At 40.2% G+C, this 21983-nt stretch overlaps 1 protein-coding gene across 1 annotated transcript in view; it reads right to left on the bottom strand.

Moving 5' to 3' along the window:
* CPED1 (cadherin like and PC-esterase domain containing 1) overlaps positions 1 to 21983 on the bottom strand; it is a 304150-nt gene that overhangs the window by 7699 nt on the left and 274468 nt on the right. The window contains exons 18-21 of the mRNA XM_061165684.1: positions 18261 to 18481; positions 17897 to 17998; positions 17371 to 17458; positions 12671 to 12817 (exon numbers count right to left, since the gene is read on the bottom strand). Of these exons, the coding sequence (XP_061021667.1) occupies positions 12671 to 12817; positions 17371 to 17458; positions 17897 to 17998; positions 18261 to 18481 (558 nt within the window). The remainder of the gene's footprint in view (positions 1 to 12670; positions 12818 to 17370; positions 17459 to 17896; positions 17999 to 18260; positions 18482 to 21983) is intronic.

Here is a 21983-nt window from a genome sequence, read left to right as displayed (position 1 = left end):
GAAGTAAGAACAAGAATGAAATGACTTCAGAGACATTGTCTGAGACTAGATCCCCAAGGTCAGGTACCTTGCTGTTTCTATATAATAAGTAGTTCCTTAGTAAATATTAATACATTAAGGAGACAGTGCTAATTCATGATGGCCATGATATCTGTTCACACAGCTATTATTTCTTTGTAAAATTTGGTGTCTGGCATTGCCATCAAACTGCTATCTCTGAGTTTCAAAATATTACTGTATTTTACCTACTCTTATGGACTCTAAAGTGGAAGAAAAGGAGTTAGTTATATTTTTAAGTCTTGGAAATGTTATGCAAGTGAATGATGTTTGATTCCTGTAAAGAGTGAATTGTTTCTTTCCTTTGATCTCATGTGTGGAAATATGTCCATGTGAGTCCTTCCAAAATCAGAGGACCGGTTGGGATTACTAAATTCCAAACAGAGTGGTAACTGGAATGTGGCTTTGAAAGAGAGGTGTTAGCGATACAAATGTTAGGCTTATCTCTGGGGAATAATAATAGTAAACAACAAAATGAGCTCTTAGAAAACAAAGGTGAAAAATTTAGGCCTTGAACCAGAGACAAAGGATCCTAGATATTTGTGTAGAGTGGTCACCTCAATCAGAGACAAACACGAATGGCTTGATGCTTCCAAATGCTTCTCTAAATCTGGGTGCCTAGGATGTGACAACTGAGAAACGGACACATCTACCTAGAAGAAAAATGAACTACTGCGTATGGTTAATAACACATGACCAGGCGACTGGCAGATGTTTACATTACCTGTGAGCGTTAGATGACGTTTTTTATTTGTTGCTTGCTTTTTGTGGGCTTTTTTTTTTGCCAGTTTAAAATAACCCAAAGAAGCTCCTTGTCTTTAGTTTTGTTTTTGTTATTTTCTTTTCGTGACTTTGCTGTATCAAATTATATTTAAAATTAGAACGAGAAAGTGAAGGACAATTGGTCTCCATGAAGTGTGTTAGGTCAGCATTGTCCCATAATCACAAGCATAAGTGTAATAATAAAAATTATTTTTGTCTCAGCAATATTCAAATTTAGGTTAAGTTACAAGTAGGAATAGATTTTCAAGTAAAGATTATAGTGTTTTAAAACAGTAATAGATTTTTAATATAGTTTCTATGGAAACTTGGAAAGGGGTAATTTTGGAGCTGGAATCAAGGGCTGTAATGATAAGATATAGGATATGTAGATGATTACATTTCTTTCTGACTCAGGGTAACAAAAATTCTGTGCTTTGGTGTGTAAAAGCAACTTTTACTTTCTCTTAGGCTTCTTATATGCTAAGAGATCTCCCAACTTATGATTGTAGATCTTTCCACATCCATCCATAATTAAGGACTTGGGCACACAGACATTTTAGAAGGCATACAAATGGCCACAATTCTACTTGACTGGCTTGGGTCAATGGCTATTGTTAAGACTTTCCAAACATGAAAAATTGTTATAAATTACACAACAGAAGTACATGGCAACTTTAACTATTAAATTCATGTAATGTCAACACTCAAAATTGATTTCACATAGTCATCAGAATGAATGTATTACCATGTCAATTAATTGCTGCGTCTAAAATAACTATGAATTTTCAAAAAGCTGATATACAAAGGGAAAGCTTGGTGAACTGGAAAAGTGTCAGGCAGATTACAAGCAAATACCTTTTCTAAAACCGATCTTGACTTGAATAATACCCAAGGAACTTCTGATGTGGTTCCAGATCCACAGAACAAAATAGAAAACAATTTTCAGTGATGCAAGTGTTCCAAAATTTCTAGACTGGATTAGGGCAGATGTTCTGATTACAAACGTGTTTCACAATCATGCCTGGGGTCTAAGGAATGAAGGTAATGGTTTTCTAAGGCGGGAAAACACGAGCTTGACCAGGCAAAACCAGCTAACATAGTCTTTGAAGATAAATGGATACTACTGAGGTACTTTTTATTTGGTATAGTCATTCTGAAGACAGGACATTCAATTCACAATCCAGTCACAAAATTTATGATCAGCTGAAAAAAATAGCTTAAGAATTCACAGAAAGAGAATAAAAATAAAGTGACAAACAATAGCTAGAAGCCAGTCCTTAAAATTTCATTTCAGGAAATCATGCAATTTTTAAAGATAATAAGGAATTCTTTCATGTACCTCCCCCACTCCCAATATTTAATTATAGCCACATGAAATAAGCTATGGTTTGAGTGAAGGGAGTCCAACTTCTGAATGGGTCAAAGATGCTGAGGATTAGAGGGCAAGACTAAAGTTTTCTTTAGGAATGAGGTTTTTATTTTTTTTCCTTTTGTTTCTGATGTTTCCAGATACGCAGTGTCTCTGTCTTCCAACCTACCTCCAAATCATCAACCCTTCTTGCACTGAGAACTGAGCCTCTTTAATTCCTGCCCCCAGTCAGAACTCAGTTCCTGACTCTGGAAACAAATTCTCCTCTGAAGTGGAAAGATTCATGAGAAGGAGTTACAGACCAGTAGTTTACCGATTTCAAGTTAAACTGTTGGTTCTATCTTGCACTTCTACACAGTTCCTCAGAGACTAACGCCTTGTCTTAAACTCAGTTTCCAAAGTGGCTGAATAGTCCTGTCACTGAATTCTTGATACTATTTGAATGACCTTTGTTAGTCAAATTGATTTCAAACACTATTTAGATGGATTTGTTGAGTCCTGAAATCTATTTTGATCTTAACTCACCAGTATTTGTTTCCCTACATCTCTCCTGAACTTAGAATTTTTATTTCAGAATATGGCACTATTGAGAGTTCCCTGGTGGCCTAGCAGTTAGGATTCTGCGCTTTCACTGCCATGGGTTCAATCCCTGGTCAAGGAACTGAGATCTCACAGTGGTGCAGCACAGCCTGTACATATTGTTGTTTAGTTGCTAAGTCTTGTAAGACTTTTTTGGGATCCCAGGCTCTGTAGCCCACCAGGCCCTCTGTCCATGGGATTTTCCAGGCAAGAAACACTGGAGTGGGTTGCCATTTCCTTCTCCAGGGGATCTTCTCAACCCAGGGATTGAACTGGAGTCTCCTGCATCAGCAGGTAGGTTATCACCGAACCACCAGGGAAACCCTAGTCTACATATACACATGGCATAAAAATGTTACCAGGATCTCGCAGGTGGCACATAGGTAAAGAGACGCAAGAGACATAGTTTTGATCACTGGGTCAGGAAGATCCCCTGGAGGGCATGGCAACCCACTCCAGTATTCCTGCCTGGAAAATTCCATGGTCAGAGGAACCTGGTGGGTTACAATCCATAGGGTCACGAACAGTCGGACACGACTAAGTGCCTGAGCACCCACGCACAAAACGTTATCTAGAAACGATCTGTGTGGACCAACATTTTCCACTACTGGAGTCACTGGAAGGATATGCCTAGCACTATTCTGGAGTTTCTAAAAGAGATCTTCTTTTAGGCCATTTCATTTCTCATCAGAATAGATCTCCAGCCTCCTGTCTGAGGTGACATGTGACTGGTTGCTGGTATTTAGGGGGCTTCGGGACTTTAGGAGCTCCACTTTTCAGAAGCCAGTCTCGTGTTTGGCCTTCTGATTTCAGCCTCTAGATTACTTTGCTCTTTGCTATACCTGTGTTTCTGAGTCTAGACTCTCTGCTGTTCAATTTTAAAAGAAATCACATGTGTATGGGTGTAGGTTCTTGGCAGCATGGATTGGGGTGAGGGACCCAGTGTCCACCAGATTTGCACACAGACTGTCAACCAATTGTTTTCTGATGCGTGCTGCAGTCCTGCCTTCCTTAGCACCTGGTTCCTTCAGGTCTGAACCACACAGAGGGTCCATGGGTCAAGCGTGCCTTGTTATAACTGGTGTTTCTCCTCTGTAGGCACTGTGTTGTTTTTTAGGGAAAATATGAAATTTGCTTTTTTAAACTATGAAACAAGTTTTAAATTTTTAATATTTTAAAGTTTTTATTGAAATAGAGTTGATTTACAATGTTGTATTAGTTTCAGATATACAGAAAAGTGATTCAGCTATGCATATATATATATACACACACATATACATACACACATATTTATTGTTTTTTAGATTCTTTTCCACTGTAAGTTATTACAAGATATTGAGTATAGTTCCCTGTGCTGTACAGTAGGTCCTTATTAGGCATTTTACACTGTAATGTCTCTTGCAGGCTAAGTCAAACTTCTTAAAATGAATTAAGATTTCTTGGCTGCTATGAATTATTTCTTATTCTGTCTTTTTCTTGGGTGATGGTGGTGGTGGAGATTTATGTCTTTAAAATCTTTTTTTGTGGAATTTCAAGTGGAAGAGAAGACAAATGCTTGTGGTCAATCTGCCACATTTAATCTGCACTCCAAGAGTGATTTTAGACCTTATTCTCTATGCTAGGTTTCCCAAACTGTGTTTACTGAGGTGTTAATAGTTATTATTAAAAAAAGAAAAGTGGTCTGTGGTCAACATTTTGGGAGAAACTGGGTCAAACTAAGCTAAACAGTTTCTTTGCTTGTAAGGGCTATTGGGATCATTTAATGTACTAATATTATTTAAGAATCCTTAAAGTGGTAGTATTTCCCAAACCGCAGCTCTTGCTTTCACCAGACTAGAACACTAAGACCTGAAGTAAGAAAAATACTAATCAAAGCAGTCCAAAGTCCATCTCAGCTTGGCACTTAAAGGTTGGTAGTTAAACCTCCAGAAATGAGTGTTCACTGCATAGAACATGAAATGAAATAGTGATGGGTCAGCATCTCTTTCTAAGGCCTACCAACATTCCATGTTCCAGGACTGCAGAGGCTGGATAGCTGCCTCCTGGGTCATCATACCAGTGCAACATAGCGACTGACACTTTTCTGTGTTTATCCTCCATTTAATTATCCTTCTTCAGAGAGACACCCTGATGTTATTGGTGTTACTACCATTCAATATAGGATGCTCCCTACGGAAGAGCATTTTGTACCAAGCCATGTCAGGAAAGGCTCAGCTCCATTATGGCTAATGAGCTCATTCTCACCACGTGCCAATCTTTAATCAACCACTAGAAAAAGCTAGAATTCACTTGCAGATGGACTTGAACATCAACTGTTTTAAGGAGAAAGGACTCTCTAGAATTATGTTCTTAAAAAAAAAAAGGTGTAGGAATGGTAGATAGCGAAAGCTTCTTTGACTTGTCTTTACCTTTAGAGATACTGAAAGATTTTACATGATACTGTTAGATTTGAAGTATAGAAATATTAACACTTGGTGGGGGCAGGAAAGATGTATTCAAGTAGTTGAAAGTGAAGGTTCCAAGAGCAAGATATTGTAATAGTCTGGGGCAAATGAAAGATAGGGAAGAAGACCTTCCATCTCCCCCGTTCACTGACCAACCTTTTACCAACTATTTACTAGCGTCCTTGACCTGATCCTCTCCCACATTATCAGTGGCCTTCCTCCAATAATCCCATTTTCTCCTGTATTCTTTTTTTTTTTCTTTTGTTTCTTTCTCTCTCTCTCTTTTTTTTTTTTTTTTTGCCATGCTGCACACCATATGGAATCTTAGTTCCCTGCTGGCCAGGGACCAAACCTATGCCCCCTGCAGTGGAAATATGGAGTCTTTTTTTTTTAATTTTTTAAATTAATTTTGGGATGTACTGGGTCTTCATTGCTGGGTGGGCTTTCTCTAGTTGCTCCAAGTGAGGGCTACTCTTGGTTGCAGTGTGTGGACTTCCCATAGCGGAGGCTTCTCTGGTGGAGCACAGGCTCTTGAGTGATCTGGCTTCAGTAGTTGTGGCTTCTGGGCTCTAGAGCAGAGCTCAGTAGTTGCAGTGCACTGCATTAGTTGCCCCTCGGCACATGGGATCTTCCTGGACCTGAGATCAATCCCATGTCTCCTGCATTGGCAGTCGGATTCTTTACCACTGAGCCACCAGGGAATCCCTGATATGTGGAGTCTTGACCATTGGCCCACCAGGAAAGTGTCCCTCCTCCTGTATTCTTAATGTATCCCTTAGTATTGATTATTTCCTCTCTGCCCATAAGCATGGCCAAAATTGTTCCTCCTCTAAATTGCCCCAGACTGATTACTTTTTAAAATCCAGTGTCTTTCCTTCTTTCTCATTGTTATTTGCTGAAAGGTTTTACTTTTTCTCATTTCTTAAACCTCTTCATTCCTGCCCTCCACATTTTACTGAAACTACTCTTAATTTGGTAAGAAAGGACCTTCTTAATGCCAAAATCAATGACTTTCAAAGTCCCTGTCTTAACAGAGATATCTATTACACTGGACAACATTAACCCTATTCAATCTCTCCTTATATATTATCACTTTTTGGCTTTCCATGGCACCCCAGTCTACCAGAGCTTTCCTATAACAGTTTATTCTCTAAATTCAAATGCTCCTATTTCTCTAAACTTTGCTTAAATATTGGTGTCTTCAAGAGTTGCTTCCTCAGCTCTCCCTATTCTACTCACCTTCTTTGTATGATCTATGTTCACAGTTTTGATCATTACCTATTTTTTGAGGACTTAAAATTTCTTTCTCTAGCCCCATCCTGCCCCTCAAGCTTCAGATGTGTATCTCCAACCACCGAGTAGGGACCTCCACCCAGATGTCCTGCATGCATCTTAAACATGACATGTTCAAAACGGAATTAATCATTGTTTCCCTAAGCCCCATACCTTCTCACCTATTCTCTGTCTCAGTTGCTGATCCAGTTCTCTAATCTGTCAGCCAAGTTAGGAATCACCTTTGATTCTTCCTACTCCCTCATGCCACTCACAAGATTTACAGATATTTTTTAAAAAACAGGGTTTCTATTGTCTGCTTCTCTCTTATCACTGCGTCCCTGTCTGGGTTTGGGTGAGCCTTTATCATCTCTCACCTGGCTTTTTAAAAAGTCTACTTTCTCTCCCTGATTTAGTCCTTTTCAAATCTTTCCTCTTCACAGTTATCAGATTTACCTGTTTGAAGTAAAGATATGACCATTTCATTTCTCACCAAAACCTTTCATTGACTCTCCATCACCTATAGGATAAAGTCTAAACTCTTATCATGATCTGGCCATGAACTTTTCCCAGTCCCCTTTTATAACCAATGTTCTACAATATACAGAATTGCTTGTGGTTTCCGGAGAACAGCAGGCTATTTCAAAGTTACTTTGGTTCACGCTGTCTTAAGGGGTGTGAATGATTCCTTCTGCTATTACTTTATTATCTTTACTAGAGCACACGCATCCTTTAATAATAAACTAGGATAGTTTATAAGAAGAAGGTTACTCAATCTTCAGAGTGGATTAGGTACCTCTTCTTGGTGGTACTACAATACTCTATTTATATCTCCCTCTCTTTTTTTAAGTCTTTATGGAATTTGTTACAATATTGATCCTCTTTTATGTTTTGGTTTTTTTGCCCCAAGGCATGTGGGATCCCCAACCAGGGATCTAACCTGCACTCCCTGCAATAGAAGGTGAAGTCTTAACCAATGGACTACCAGGGAATTCTCTATATCTCTTTAATGTAGTTTCATAACATGGGCTTTTATGCCTGGCTCTCTGACTACAACATGTTGATGATAGAAAGTATCATATTTATTTTTGCATTACCACTGCTTAGCTCAAGAACTGGACTCATCTAAATGATTAAGATAAAGAATAAACAAGTCAAGGCAAATGGAACATAGTACAGGGGAAAGACAGAAGAATATTTAAGAGATAAATAGGATTTGGTAACTAGCTAGTTGGAAGTTGTTAGGGGGCTGAAGAAAGATAAGGAGGAATCAAGGATGGCCATAGCTTGTAAATGACAGTGAATAAATACAGGAATACAAGAGAAGAAGAGAGCCTCCAGGGAAGATTAATTCTAAATTTGGAAATGTGTCAAGTTTGAGATGCTCATGGGAATTCTACAAAATATTTTCCTGCTTTATTGATAGCAGTGAGTACAGAGCTTACACAAACACTCAAAATTTGTTGAATTAGATTTCCATTACTAATTTGTTAAAAGTAGCCATGATGATAGTTAAATTCTTGGATCTACTATATAAGATAATTATATTTGAATCAGTTATTTTTTCTTGAAAAGTCAGTATTTCAGGTTTTTAGCTAGATGAATTTAAAGATGTTGTTCTTCATTGTGCTCATGTTAAACTTTGAAAGTTTGAAGGAAAAAGAGAAAAACTTTAGGTCCAAAATACAGAAGGAAAACCTTTCTAGGTCAGATAAGCTTTTGTTAATTTAATTAATATTAAATAATAATAGGAAATCATCTCTGTCCCAGAACTGAAAACCTCTTCTTCCCAAGGTGCTAGAATCAAAGGAAACCTGTTGATGTTAGAGCTGGTAGTGATGCTGGAGTGTTTGGGTATTTTGTTTTGTTTTGGGTTTGACTGATTCAAAAGCTAGTGCTACATCTGCCAGAAAAGGCAGACATCACAGAAAGTCTGTACAACTGGTTAGACTAACTAATAATCACATAACAACTGGTTGTGGATTTGCCCCTTCTGCAGCCAGGTGAGGGCTGGTAATAATTTTGCATCCTTTCCAGGTTTTAGCTCACTCACAGTTGATGTTTGCCACATAACTAAAGGCACCATCCAAAACCACTCTTGGGCAAGAGCTACCTGGATCCTGTTTGTTGTCCTGTATAAACACTGGGAAAACAAAATTCCATTTCTACCCATGAAGAGAAACACCTGCTTTTCTAATCAGCAGGAACATTTTAGTCAAAATTGATGCATACCAGTTGGGAAATTGTTTATAGATTCATGATGGCAACACACCCTCTCTTGCTGCTTTGACAGATGAAAGAGACACCCCGAGACCTTTAATCTCACCTATGGCGACAGGGGCCCACTGGAGCAGGTTTGTTATGTCTATGATAGAATTCTCACCACAAATCAAAGAGAACACACCAAGATCTTACACTGATGATTACAGCAATCCTTCTCAGGTATCTGTGAATCTATAATGGGAATGGTTTCATTGAACACCAAAAGATACAAGGCTCCCAAACTCAATTTTTTTTTTTTTTTTGCTCTAATACAGCAGATTTAATTATTGCTTTCACTGTAAGACAAATTCCTCTGCCAGTTCCTGAGTTGAGCACAGAGGAAAATGTGGTTGTTATTAACGAATTTCTGCCCTTTAATGTCTTGTATGAGACCAATAATCTTCATTTTCCCAGCTTGCTACATTAATCATCAAACCATCCTTTTTTGCAAAATGCTTTAGATATTCTTGGTTGTTTATAATAGGCTAACAGTGATTTAAGATGTTGGGTGACAGTTTAGAAAGCTTATAAAACACTCAGTGTCAGCACTGGAGACTTCCTGAGGTACAAGTGGTACAAATTGTTCAAGAGTTAAGCAACAATTAGGCCTCTGTGATGAATGACTTTAGAGACTTTGTGATGAAGGGAGTCAGTTGAGAAAGATGATCTTATCAGTTCTATGTTGTAACTGGAAAGGCAAAGGCTCCCACAAATATTTCAGCTCCAACATGAAAACATTAAAATGGGTAACACTGCTCCAGAATCAACAGAGAATATTTGTGTGATATGTATATACCTTACCATCAAGATGGCACACATTAGAAATAAGGATTAATAAAAAATAATTTGTATATAATAACTGTACACAAAAATTATAAAATCAGATGGGCCAAGTAATTTTCCCTGACATGCTTAACTCATGATTATGAAAATTAAGAATTTTTAATAAGTAATATTTATAAGCCAATATTCTAGTTCTGATGACTCAAAGAGCTTTACTGTAGTTTGCAAATTCCATGACTCTCCCTGTCAACTGGTTGATCCTATGGCAGAAGATATATATAATGCAATCATGTGGGAAAGGCATCTTCTGTTTTTATTATTTATTTATTGGCCACACCATGTGGCTTGTGGGATTTTAGTTCCAGACCAGCGATTGAACCTGGGCCTTTGGCAGTGAGAAGGTAGAGCCTTAACCACTGGACCGTGGGGGAATTCCTGCATCTTCTGGTTTTTAATTGGAGCCATGTGAGAAATCACTGGAAGATTTCTCTTTTTAGATTTCCAGAGCACTGAAGCTGAAAGAAAGAAAAACAGATACCCTCCCCCAAAACACTAACTGAAGACACATTATGTAAAAATAAATAAATAAATCTTTTCTGAATGAGGGAAAAAACCCAATCTGTATGTTGTCTTTCAAAGTCCCCAGTTTCTGTGGGTTGACAACCTTTGGCTTGCTTTTGCAGCCAACTCTGATACGGGGCTGGCTCAGCTGCAAGTTCCCTGTTTCTTCCTCTTTCAAGCTGCCTGCTCTTGTGTTTCTCAGTCTTGACCGCTTGCAAATAGGATAGGCCCCAGAAGGATATTTTCTTATGGAAGAAGTAAGTAAATACACAGTATCCTACAGCTTAAAATCTCTTCTGCAATGGCATGGTCGAGCTTCAAGTTGCTAAAATCTAAACTTGAAATGCCATGCTTTCTATTGTTGGTGCGGCCTCTCGCCTCTCTGAGATGCAGTTCTATATACCACACAAAAGTGCAACATGACTTCATTAGCAGGATGTACAGAAGAACACATGCAGAGTCAATAACTTTTGGATATTCATAAAAATCTGAGGCTCAAGATGGATTACAGCAGTCACCTGAGGGCTGAAAAAGAAGATCAGAAGAAACCTTTCGACTTGTCATCTCACTCATGACTGCACTCTGGTTTACAAAGGGACACAAGAAAGAACAATTGAATCAGTATCTGAGAGGATGATCAACCAAGACAATCTCCATTGCAGTTTCCGCTGATGCTCCTGAGATCTAGAGACAACAGGAGCCAAGTAAGCACATCATCGAAAGCAATGTAGTGGTCATGTGTGCAAAACTTGCCAAAATGTGGATAAAATTCAGCTCAGCAAACCCTTGTCTGATTAAGAGCTGGGAAAGGAGAATAAGGAAGAGAAAGAGTTTCTATGAAGGACGTTCTTAAACTTTGTGATCTTTCTTCGTCTTGGGAGGTTGTTTCATTCCTGCTTTAAGCTAAGTGAGACGGGACTTCAACACACCAACTTTGAGAGGTAGACATGTGTCCTCTGGGGACTGGGAGCATGAGAACTGGTATGAGACATGATGCTATAGATCAGCTTTGAAGTGGCAGAGAGTGAGACAGCAAGAGTGAGAGTGAGAGCTAGAGAGAGAAAGAGAGGAACAAACGGCAGGGCTGCACTGGGAGCTCACGATATGTCTGGCAACAGCACAGCAAGGATGAATGAGTATTTCTTGTGGACAACACGGGGGCAACTGAGTGTAGCAAGCCCAGGGTCATGCTGTATCTTTTCCAAGAGGATGCCTGGAGAAGCAATGTGACCCGCAAACAGGAAGATGGACAATTGGAAGCCAAGGGGCTAAGGAAGGAATACAGCTGTAAGGGAAGTATTCCTCGGTCAGAGAAGCTATTATCAGAGGGCCCAGTAGGGGTGTCTTCAAGGAAGCCCACAAGAGCACTCTAGACAGAAAGAATTAGCATGCTATACCCAGAAAGTAAATTCATGGATTAGGCTTATGCCCCTCAAGTAAGCCTTTTGTTGCCCTTAACATCGCCCTAACCTGACCCAAGGGCTTATTCAGTGGCTCAGCAGTAAAGAATCTGCCTGCAATGTAGGACACCTGGGTTGGATTCCCGAGTCAGGAAGATCCCCTGGAGGAGAGCATGGCAACCCACTCCATTATTCTTGCCTGGAGAATCCCAAGAACAGAGGAACCTGGTGGGCTACAGTCCATAGGTTCACAAAGAGTTGGACACGACTGAAGTGACTTCGCATGCATGTATGCAGGCATACAACCTGACCCAATGGAGAAAGGGATGGAAGAAGAAGAGAGGCAAAGCATGGTATAGAAATAGGAAAGAAGCCTCCTGTACCCTCTCTCTCACTTTCAGCTTTTGAGACTGAGGTGAGGCTGAGCTAGGGGAAAGAAATCACTTCATGTGGTTATAACACAGGTCTGGGCAATTTTAGTACTGAAGTGAGAGTCTTCTTATGCCTGAATGTGACTGAAGTCCTATTATTATCCAAAAGTGGCATTAAAATTATGAGAGCAACAAGAGTTTACACAAGGGTAGGGAGGAAATAATGCACAGAGTTTGAAAGAATGGGATGGGGGAGCAAGGAAGAAAAAATATTTTCTGCTAACATTTTATCAGCTAAGACTATTTAATCACTAGCTACAAATAAAATCAATTTTACCATGAGGAACAAAAAGCTTTTCAAAACACAGGCTCTTCTGTTAATGCATTGGATAAACCAATGGAGGAAGGTAAGCTATCCATTTAGCAATTAAATTGCCTTGTTTTCAATCTGTCTCCATTAAAGACATCTCCCACTTTCTGTGGACAGAATTTCTGATGGGAAGGCTCAGAGACGACTAGAAAAGGCAAGTGTTCTCCATCTTCCTGCTTATGTTGGCCAGTGATTCTAGTCTTCAGGTGTCTACATAAACACTAATTACTTAACACTTCATTTTGTAGAGCCTCGAGTTGTGACTACTATTTGATTTGGCTGAGTGATGATGAATACATTATTTAATCTCCTCCGGACATAGTTTCTTTGATGCAAAATAAGATTGACGATGCAAAATAAGGTTGACGATGCAATTAAAGATGCAATGAGAAATTTTTAAAAGTCAAAAGCTACAAAAATCAGAGAGCCAGCATAAATACCTCATGGAAATGACACCCGCACGTCCCCTGCAAAAACTCTTTGTGTCGCCCCATGGTTATAGAGAATGTGTCAACCACTTCATAGCCATATTTTTTAGCAGCTTCCAGGATAATCAAATTTTTTTTCCATAAATTCTGAACTTCACTCTGTATTGGAAAAGAGAAGAGAGAATTTTTATTAAAAGGACTGTTTTATGATTTAATAACTCAAGTTGAAACCACGTAAAAGTCATCTTTTTTACAGATTGATCTTATTATAAGACAAAGAATGAATTTCTTTAAGATGTGTTCTAATTTTTTCAAAATATAAATATTTGTGCATATATAAAACAGCAATACATCAATGTCTATAGTGGCACAGTTAAGAACTTTTTCTTCTATGAAAAGTGGTTAGGTTTATTGTCCACAGAGATCCACTGAAGTATCTAAAATTCTCAATTTAAAGACCCAGACTTGAAAATCACAAATTCTATCTCTATCTATTTGAATTCTGCATTTGAATATTAATTAGTATCTGTTTTGCGCTCAGCTTTGTGCGGAAGGACAGGTATACAATGGCAAATAAACCACAGTGCCTATTCTTAAGACAGGGCATTCAAACAGGAGAAACAAATATGTAAATATTTATTGAGTCCTTTATTGGAGGGAAATATACCAGACTCTGGGCTTAGCTGATGGCTCAGTGGTAAAGAATCCGCCTGTAATGTGGGAGACGCTGGAGTGGGTTCGATCCCTGGGTCAGGAAGATCCCCTAGAGGAGGGCATGGCAACCCACTCCAGGATTCTTGCTCAGAGAATCCCATGGACAGAGGAGCCTGGCAGCCTACAATCCAAAGGGTCACAAAACAACTGAGCTCCTGCACACAAACCAGACTCTGGCTTGGGAGAGAAAATGGACCAGCTCTGCAGGGGCATGGCAGACTTCAAGAGGGCTTGCTGAGCAAAATGAGGTTTGCTGTTGGCTTCTGGGAGCCCCAGAAGTGAGTGAAGTCTCCATCTGCTGCTTCTGTAAGTCATATTCCTCCCTCCCTCCCCAACCATGCTCAAGGCATTGATGGAGATCAGCAGAGGTTCTAGTTTAGGTCCACTGTTGAGAAGAGGGACTCCTCCACTAAGTATAACGGCTTCAGGATTTCTCATCAGCTTGACCAGGGCTTTCTCAGACTTACCTGTAGTCTGAGACTCTTGCTACCTAATCCACCCTTCTTCCACTCCCTTCATATCAGACACATTACAGCCAAATATGGTTCCCAGTACATAGTGGACGCTCAAGAAATATTTGGTGTTAAGACTGAGTGATATGCATTGGGTGGTGTGGTCTGAAACTCTTCCCACCTACTCCTGCCCCCTCCCTTTTATTCTTCTCAGACGTTCTTTCCAATAAATCCCCTTATCTGGTTGATCCCGTCCTGGTGTCTGTCTCTTTGAGAACCCATACTGCCACAGGGAGGGAATTGTACTCCCTCTTCCTTTTCTAAAGATCAAAAAATTTTTTTTTTTAATTTTCAAGGTAAAAAAGCAAATAATTATTTGCATTTGTTAATCCAACTATAAGATAAAAGAAGCAGTACAAAGGTGTCTAATTTTCTGTCTTTTCTGTGCTTGCACACCTATTTCGGTGACATTCAAAGAAGAGTGTTTCTCCCCAAATGAATGTAGTGAATAGAGAAGGATCATAAAGGAGAAATCTGGAGGAAAAGGAACAGATGGGAAACAGTCTGTGTCATTACCTGAAAAATACTGCTCAAGGTGCTCAATAATGTTTGTGAAGTTTTTTCTTGTCTGGTTACAAGTACCCTCTCAGCTTTAAGGTGCCCAGTTATAAAAAGTAGAAGATACTTTGAAGTAAGTGGTTTCTAGAGAAAGGTCAGTTCTCTGAGAAAGAGACTCTGAGCCAGAAACTGGCATGCAGGGGGCCAGCAGGAGGTCCCCTCCCTCCTTGGGATCAACACCTCCAAGGGAGTGAGGGCAGACAAACTGGGTAGAGACAGAAGTTGAGCTGCAATATTGTTGCAACACAGGCTTTTGCTGATCCCACCAGAAGTTCTAGAGCTGGGAAAGCATTTCTGAGTTGGTCCAGATTTATAAAAGGGGGCTGAGTCTTGATTGAGGCTCTGCCCAAAAGGAAGAGAGGCTTTCTGAGAGTCTCCTGTGTGCTGAGATTTGTGGTTTGCATTTGGGGACCAGAATGAGCAGTGCAGACCTCCCTCCCCTACCCCGTCCTTGCTCCCACTAAGATTAGACTAGAAGGGCGGGGGCCAGACAACGAAGCACGGGATCTGCTGAGGGACACAGACAAGGACATCAGACAGTTACAGGAGCTCGGGGCAGGAACAGCCTATTGAGTCCAGGGTCTTTCCAGTCCAGAAGTCCTCAATTAGGTTTTCTCAGAGGAAACTGTACTTAACCTAACACTGGAAGGGCAAACAAAAGTTCCCCTTGGTGGTGGAGAGTGAGCTCCAAGAAGAGGGAACAGTAGCTTTAAAGATCTGGGGGTGACTGAGAGCTAGGTGTGCTTGAGGAGCCGAAACACTCAGTAGTGGAGTGAGTGCATATGTGTGTGTGCACGTGTGTGTGTATACATGTGAGTACACATGGGTGCATATGCACTGGATGCAAGGACTAAGTCTACCTAGGAAGGTGGAGGCCACATCTTGAATGGCCACGATGAGGATGATGAATGCCAGCGTCTGATGATGAGTTCAGGTTTCTTTTCTGCCTCCACTTACCACCATAATTTTCTCTTTTGTTTTATCATTTCCCCTCTTTTTCTTCCTTCCTTTCATCTTCACCAAGTCTGCAAAACTGATGAGCACCATCGAAGCCCTGATGGCAGGCACCATGGTTCATGGTTTCTGGCACATGGTAAGTGCCAAAGATCTGTTTGCTGAGATAAGTTCATTCTAAATCTACCTGGAGGCATCATAGGTCCTCCAGTTCCGGTTGAGAGGCCGGAACAATCAAGGAAGCAAAGTGGAGCCACCAGAGTCCTCAAGTATGGAACTGCAAACATGACCTGCAGACCTCAAATAACATTAAAGGAGATTCAACTCATAACCCATAGAAGAAATGATCAAAAGACCCCTCTTCTAATCCCTGACTGTCTTAAACCCTTCAGCTACCCCAGATGCCAAATGTCTCAACTCACTTTACGTGACCTTAACCCCACCTGACTTCAAGAAGCTGAATTTGGTGGTTTTACTTTGACCACTTTCTACTATTTCTCATACTTGTGCATCACAAATCTGGTGGCCAGGAAAGTAAAGTTTTGAGAAAGGAGACTGGGATCCTGTGATGTGTGCTGGAGAAAGCTAGGAGCACTTGTAATTGACACAAAAATAAATCTCACTTGGTTGACACAGCTAATGGACAGCTTCCTGTCTCCCCAATTCCCAGTGCTTCCTGAGCTCCCCCTGAGCAACAGCACACAATCCGGGCTGCCTGTGAGCTCTCCTAGCTGACCAAGAGCAGCTGGTTCTCTTACCTACAGATGGTGTCTTTCTTTAATGAGACTTGTACTTAGTGCTGAGACTACCGATTTACTGTCTTCTATGAGAACTGATCAGAGGCCTCAACTCTTTTCATTTATAAACATCCAACCTGAGGCAAAATGAATGATACTACTTCAAAGACGAATTCTGAAAGCAATCGGTCAGAAATCCTCTTCCCCAAAGCCACTCTTTTCCAAATTACTCACTGATACTGATAATTTCCTATGTGATTTTTAGCAGGAGTCTTTACAGTGTCTGAAACATGAATGAGGGAAGAGGATATTTACAACATAAGCCCTCTCGTCTAACCTTCAGGTTTTTACTTTTTCAAACTCTGGTCCAACTTTCTTCTTTATGAATCCAAAGCATTATTTATGGGCTGGTGTCCCCTTATGTTTCCCTTATGGGATACAATAGAAACAGTAAGAGACTTTATTTTGGGGGGCTCCAGAATCACTGCAGATGGTGACTGCAGCCATGAAATCAAAAGACGCTTACTCCTTGGAAGAAAAGTTATGACCAACCTAGACAGCATATTAAAAAGCAGAGACATTACTTTGCCAACAAAGGTCCATCTAGTCAAAGCCAAGGTTTATCCAGTAGTCATGTATGAATATGAGAGTTGGACTATAAAGAAAACTGAGTGCAGAAGAATTGATGCTTTTGAACTATGGTGTTGGAGAAGACTCTTGAGTGTCCCTTGGACTGCAAGGAGATCCAACCAGTCCATCCTAAAGGAAATCAGTCCTGAATATTCATTGGAAGGACTGATGCTGAAGCTGAAACTCCAATACTTTGGCCACCTGATGCGAAGCTGACTCATTTGAAAAATCCCTGATGTTGGGAAAGATTGAAGGCAGGAGGAGAAGGGGACAACAGAGGATGAGATGGTTGGATGGCATCACTGACATGGTGGACATGAGTTTGAGTAGGCTCCAGGAGTTGGTGATGGACAGGGAAGCCTGGCATGCTGCAGTCCATGGGGTCACAAAGAGTCGGACACAACTGAGTGACTGAACTGAACTATCCCCTTATTTCCAGGAATCATTATAACTGATTTGAAATCATAATCCTTAAGTGTACCATCTCCTTTTAATTTTATGAAAGTTGTTGAAGGTTATACAGTGCCTTTTGGGTCCTTTTTCAGGCACCAGCAAGGATCCTTACAGGATCCATGAAGTTCACACAGCCTGGAAAATATGGATTTACCTGTGTTAAGAAGTGTACTCCATCCACTGGCAAATGAAATCCAATTCCCAACGTTTTGATGATCACAAGGATATTGAGTAAGTTTTCCCTGTGAAATAAACAGATCTCAAGTCATAAACTCTGATGACATTTCTAGATGTCCGTATTTACACAAGCAAGTGGAGCGGAATTCCTTTAGAATGTGATAATTGCCATGTAGGACTAAATTCTCATTTTGTAGATTTGATGTACCTTAGTGCTTTTGTGTGTGTGTGTGTGTGTGTGTGTGTGTATGTGTGTTTGTGGATAGAGTTTTATATGTCAGTGGGCATGTTTTGGTTTGTAGTAAATGAAGACTTGGATGCTGAAGAGCCATGTTGCAATTGGATACAAAAGTATTTTTGAAACATTTAAAACTAGACTTGAACTGCTGGATTCTAAATTACAAGTTATTCTTTATATAAAATCTTGATAAAATTCACTCACATCGAGAGTAAATTTTTTTTTATTTAGAATACAAATGACAATTATTGTTGCAGGAATTTACCTCTTTAAAACCTTGTGAATAATTTGCAGATGATTGGAATTAAGCCACTGAACACCACCAACAACCAATACAGTCTGACTGGTATTCTCCAGGGGACGTGATCTGAAATCCAGAAAGAAAAACAACACGTGTTGCCTTGAAACAGATGGTAAACATTTTAACAGCACTGCCTCACATTTCATTGAACCCTAGCTGGCATCCTGATCACAAGACCTCCTTATCATTTCTACCTCGTTTTCAGCCTTATTATTAATACTTGGTATTTAAACTTTTCAGCACATCTGATACACAGCAAACAATCATGACTACTAGTAAAACATCAGTACATTGTGGTATGGTTTCATTCAAAACTGCTCCATTGTACCTTTGCAAGAGATGTTCAAGGGCTTTTTCAAATGTTGGTCTCAATGAAGGGCTCATCCAAAACTGGGGATAGTAGGAGTAACTGATCAAGGTCTTCCCTCCATTGACATTGTGGTAGAATTTAGTGCCATGCACCTTCTGCCATTCCTTCAGGGTTTCATTCAATCTTTCAATCAGATAGTACATTATCCCTCTGTTGGTTGAATCTCCAATGAAAAGAATCTACAAGTTAAAAAAAAATTTTGCTTTCAAATCTGACATGTACAAGATATAGGAGACAATATAAAATAAGTAACCTGATGAAAACAGAGACATACATCCAATTGAAGGACAGCCCTTTAAACTCTTAGAAATGACATTAATTCTTCTCTCCCAAACCTGTTCATTTTCCCATTCCATATTCCTAGTAATGACATCATCCACTGACCCACTAACTCATGTTTAAAGCTCTTTGCTTTCTTTATGCTATCTTTAATTTCTCTATCCCTCTTAGGCACTTCACTTTCTCATCTAATCAGCTTAACATGTTATTGATTCAAACAGGCGTGAAGTATTCTAGCGCTGTAAGAATACTTAGAGATGTTCCAATCTCTTGATTTTGTAGATGAGAAAACTGGGAATCCACAGAGGTTAGCTAGCTCAATAGAGGTCATGCTACTACTTGAGAAAAGAGCCACAGAACTAGAATTTGATTTTCTGAAAAGCAGTCTGTGTTCCAGGGTGCACGTCCCAGGGCCATTTGCCATGGAAGCCTCTCATCTATCACCTCCTTTAAATTCCATAAGCACAGTCCTGCTTGAGGCTCCATGGCCTCAAAGGTGTGCTATTGTTAACACTTGCCTAATACATCTTCTTGTAACATGTGTGTGAGTCACCCAGTCATGTCCAACTCTGCCACGCCATGGTCTGTAGCCTGCCAGGCTCCTCTGTCCATGGAATTGTCCAGGCAAGAATACTGGAGTGGGTTGCTGTTTCCTTCTCCAGGGAATCTTCCTGACCCAGGGATCAAACCCAGGTATCCTGCAATGCAGGCAGATTCTTGACCATCTGAGCCACCAGGGAAGCCCTCTTGCACCATAGCTGCCCCTAATTCATTCTCCACACAGTAATTCTGGGATAAATTTCCAAATGTCTCATCTCCCTTTCATGCTCAAAAACCTTATCAGCTCTCCATGTTCTGCGGAGTCAGGTTTTAACTCTGAGGTTCAGTTAACATTTACTGAATTTTTATTGCGTGTCGGCTTTTGCTAGGTGAAGATTTCACACTGAGTACTCACTTTTAATCTCCATAATCATGAGATATGAGTCATTATCTCTGTTTCACAAATGAGGTGTTTGAGGCTCAGGGAGACTGAGGTTATAAATCTAGTAAATGGGGAACACAGGACTCAAATCCAAGTCCTTGATCTCCAAGTGCAGGGTCAATGGCCCCATCCTCTCAACACTTTCCTTCAAGTAAGCAGGTCAGATTTCTACTTTTTCACTGAACATGATTTGCAGTCAACAACATCTGTTTTCCCTTGTGCTAATCCATCTGCCTAGAAAGCCCTGCCTTCTGCAACCTAGTCTGTATAAATGCTACACAACCTCCAGACTCAACACAGACGTCTCTCCCAGAGGGTCTTGTCCAATACCCCAGTCAGAATGACCTTTCTGACCTCTGTGACTTCATTATAATTTTCAATTCCATTACTGATTTTATCAAAGACTACATGAAATTACAGCTATTTGTGACTGTATCTTTTTTCTTATATCATATCAATAAGTATTTAAGGTCAGAGTCAAGATTAATTTCTAAATTCTGATTTCCCCCATAGTACTGTGCATGCATTTTAAAAATATTTATTGAACTGAAAGTCAAAGGGACTTTTGTTAGAGACAATTCCTTTAATGCCTCTGGATAAGGTTTAATTCCTTCTTCAGTTCTTTACTCTTTCTGTTGAGATTTCTGTTTGCATTGTGTGCTGCATGTTAAATTGCTTCAGTTGTGTCCGACTCTTTGTGACCCCATGGACCGTAGCCCGCCAGGCTCCTCTGTCTATGGGATTCTCCAGGCAAGAATACTGGAGTGGGTTGCTGTGCCCCGCTCCAGAGGATCTTCCTGACCCAAGGATTGAACCCACATCTTTTATGTCTCCTGAATTGACAGGAAGGTTCTTTACCACCAGCGCAACCTGGGAAGTCCCCCTTTGCAATAGTCATGCACATATTTTCTTCTGATTTTAAAGTGGTCACTGCCATCACTTGTCAGGCACTACTGCATTCACCCATCCGTAATGAATTTAGTGAGACTCTGCAAAGGTTTATTCTTTCATGGTAAGTGTATTCAAGTAGCAGTGTGAAGAAATCCAGAAGGCATTCTCTTTCAGAATTTCCCTTCCAATCACTGTTACAATAAGCATCGCCAAGCTCAACAGAGTGACCTAAGATGTCAAGGTCCCAGCCACTGATCCTCTAGGTCAAGCTCCATCTGGAGTGTCAACATCCCAGTATAAGAAAAATACTCTGTGAAATCACTTGAAATTCTCCTTACTGGATTTGACCTGTAACTATTTGTTTGTTTTTCTGGTCCAGAATTCTGATTTTTAAAAGGGAACTCTGAATAATCAGAAAAGCTCTTCACTTCAGAGACTAGTAAAGACCCAACTTCATTTGTGTTGTTAGTAGTTTGCTAAGGCTGTCATAACAAAGCAACACAGACTGGGTAGCTTAAATAACCGACATTTATTTTCTCATGATTCTTGCCTAGTAGTCCAAGATCAAAGTATTTGCATGGTTGGTTTCTTCTGAGGACATCTCTGCTTGACTTGTAGATGGTTATCTTCTGTGTCCACATATGGTCTTCTGTGTATGTCTGTGTCTTAATATCCTCTACTTATAAGGACACTAGTCATATTGGAATAGGGCCCAGCATAATGACCTTATTTTTCCTGGTCAGTCTCTCAGTCATGTTTGACTCTTTGTGACCCCATGGACTGTAGCCCCACAGGCTCCTCGGTCCATGGGATTCTCCAGGCAAGAATACTGGAGTGAGTTGTCATTTCTTCCTCCAGGGGATCTTCCTAACCCAGGGATCAAACAAGGTCTCTTGCATTGCAGGCAGATTCTTTACCGTTGAGCCACCAGGCAAGCCCCCATTTTCCCTTAATTACCCCTTTTGAGGCCCTGTCTCCAAATACAGTCACATTCTGAAGTACTGAGAGCTAGGACTTCAAAACATGAATCTGGTTGGGTAGAAACACAATTCAGCTCTCAATACCAGTAAGAGACCTTGGCAACCCAGTTGAGCTAAATTTCCACTACAGATTTTTCTTACAGATTCTTTCCATCTCAGTATCAAGATGCAGTCCCTCCTAGCGTTATCTCTGGGCAGCCAGTAAGATCACTGGGCGTCTGTGCTGTGGGCTACAGAAGCTGAAGAAAATCCAAGTAGCTGCCTATTCCTAAGAGAAAACATATTTTCTAAATGTCCAGTCTTTTCTGTGGGGTTGTAGGAAGATGCAGCCCACCAATGAATGACAGAGGCAAAGAATCTGTTTTTCAGAATTCTTAGATACTATTATTTATTAACCAGATGATCTTAGACAAATTATGTGACTTCTTCATGAGTTCATTTCTTTCTGTGTAAATTGGGGAAAATAATGGCAACACCATAGAAGACTTGAGTGGGCTTTTAAATACTTACTTCTGGCACCCAGCACACAAGAAGTAAGAGCCAGCATGA

The sequence above is a fragment of the Dama dama genome, chromosome 18, assembly GCF_033118175.1.
Source record: "Dama dama isolate Ldn47 chromosome 18, ASM3311817v1, whole genome shotgun sequence".
In the NCBI taxonomy this organism is placed as follows: Eukaryota; Metazoa; Chordata; class Mammalia; order Artiodactyla; family Cervidae; genus Dama; species Dama dama.
Note: the sequence above shows the minus strand (reverse complement) of the source record. Positions and strands in the feature narration are given on the sequence as shown.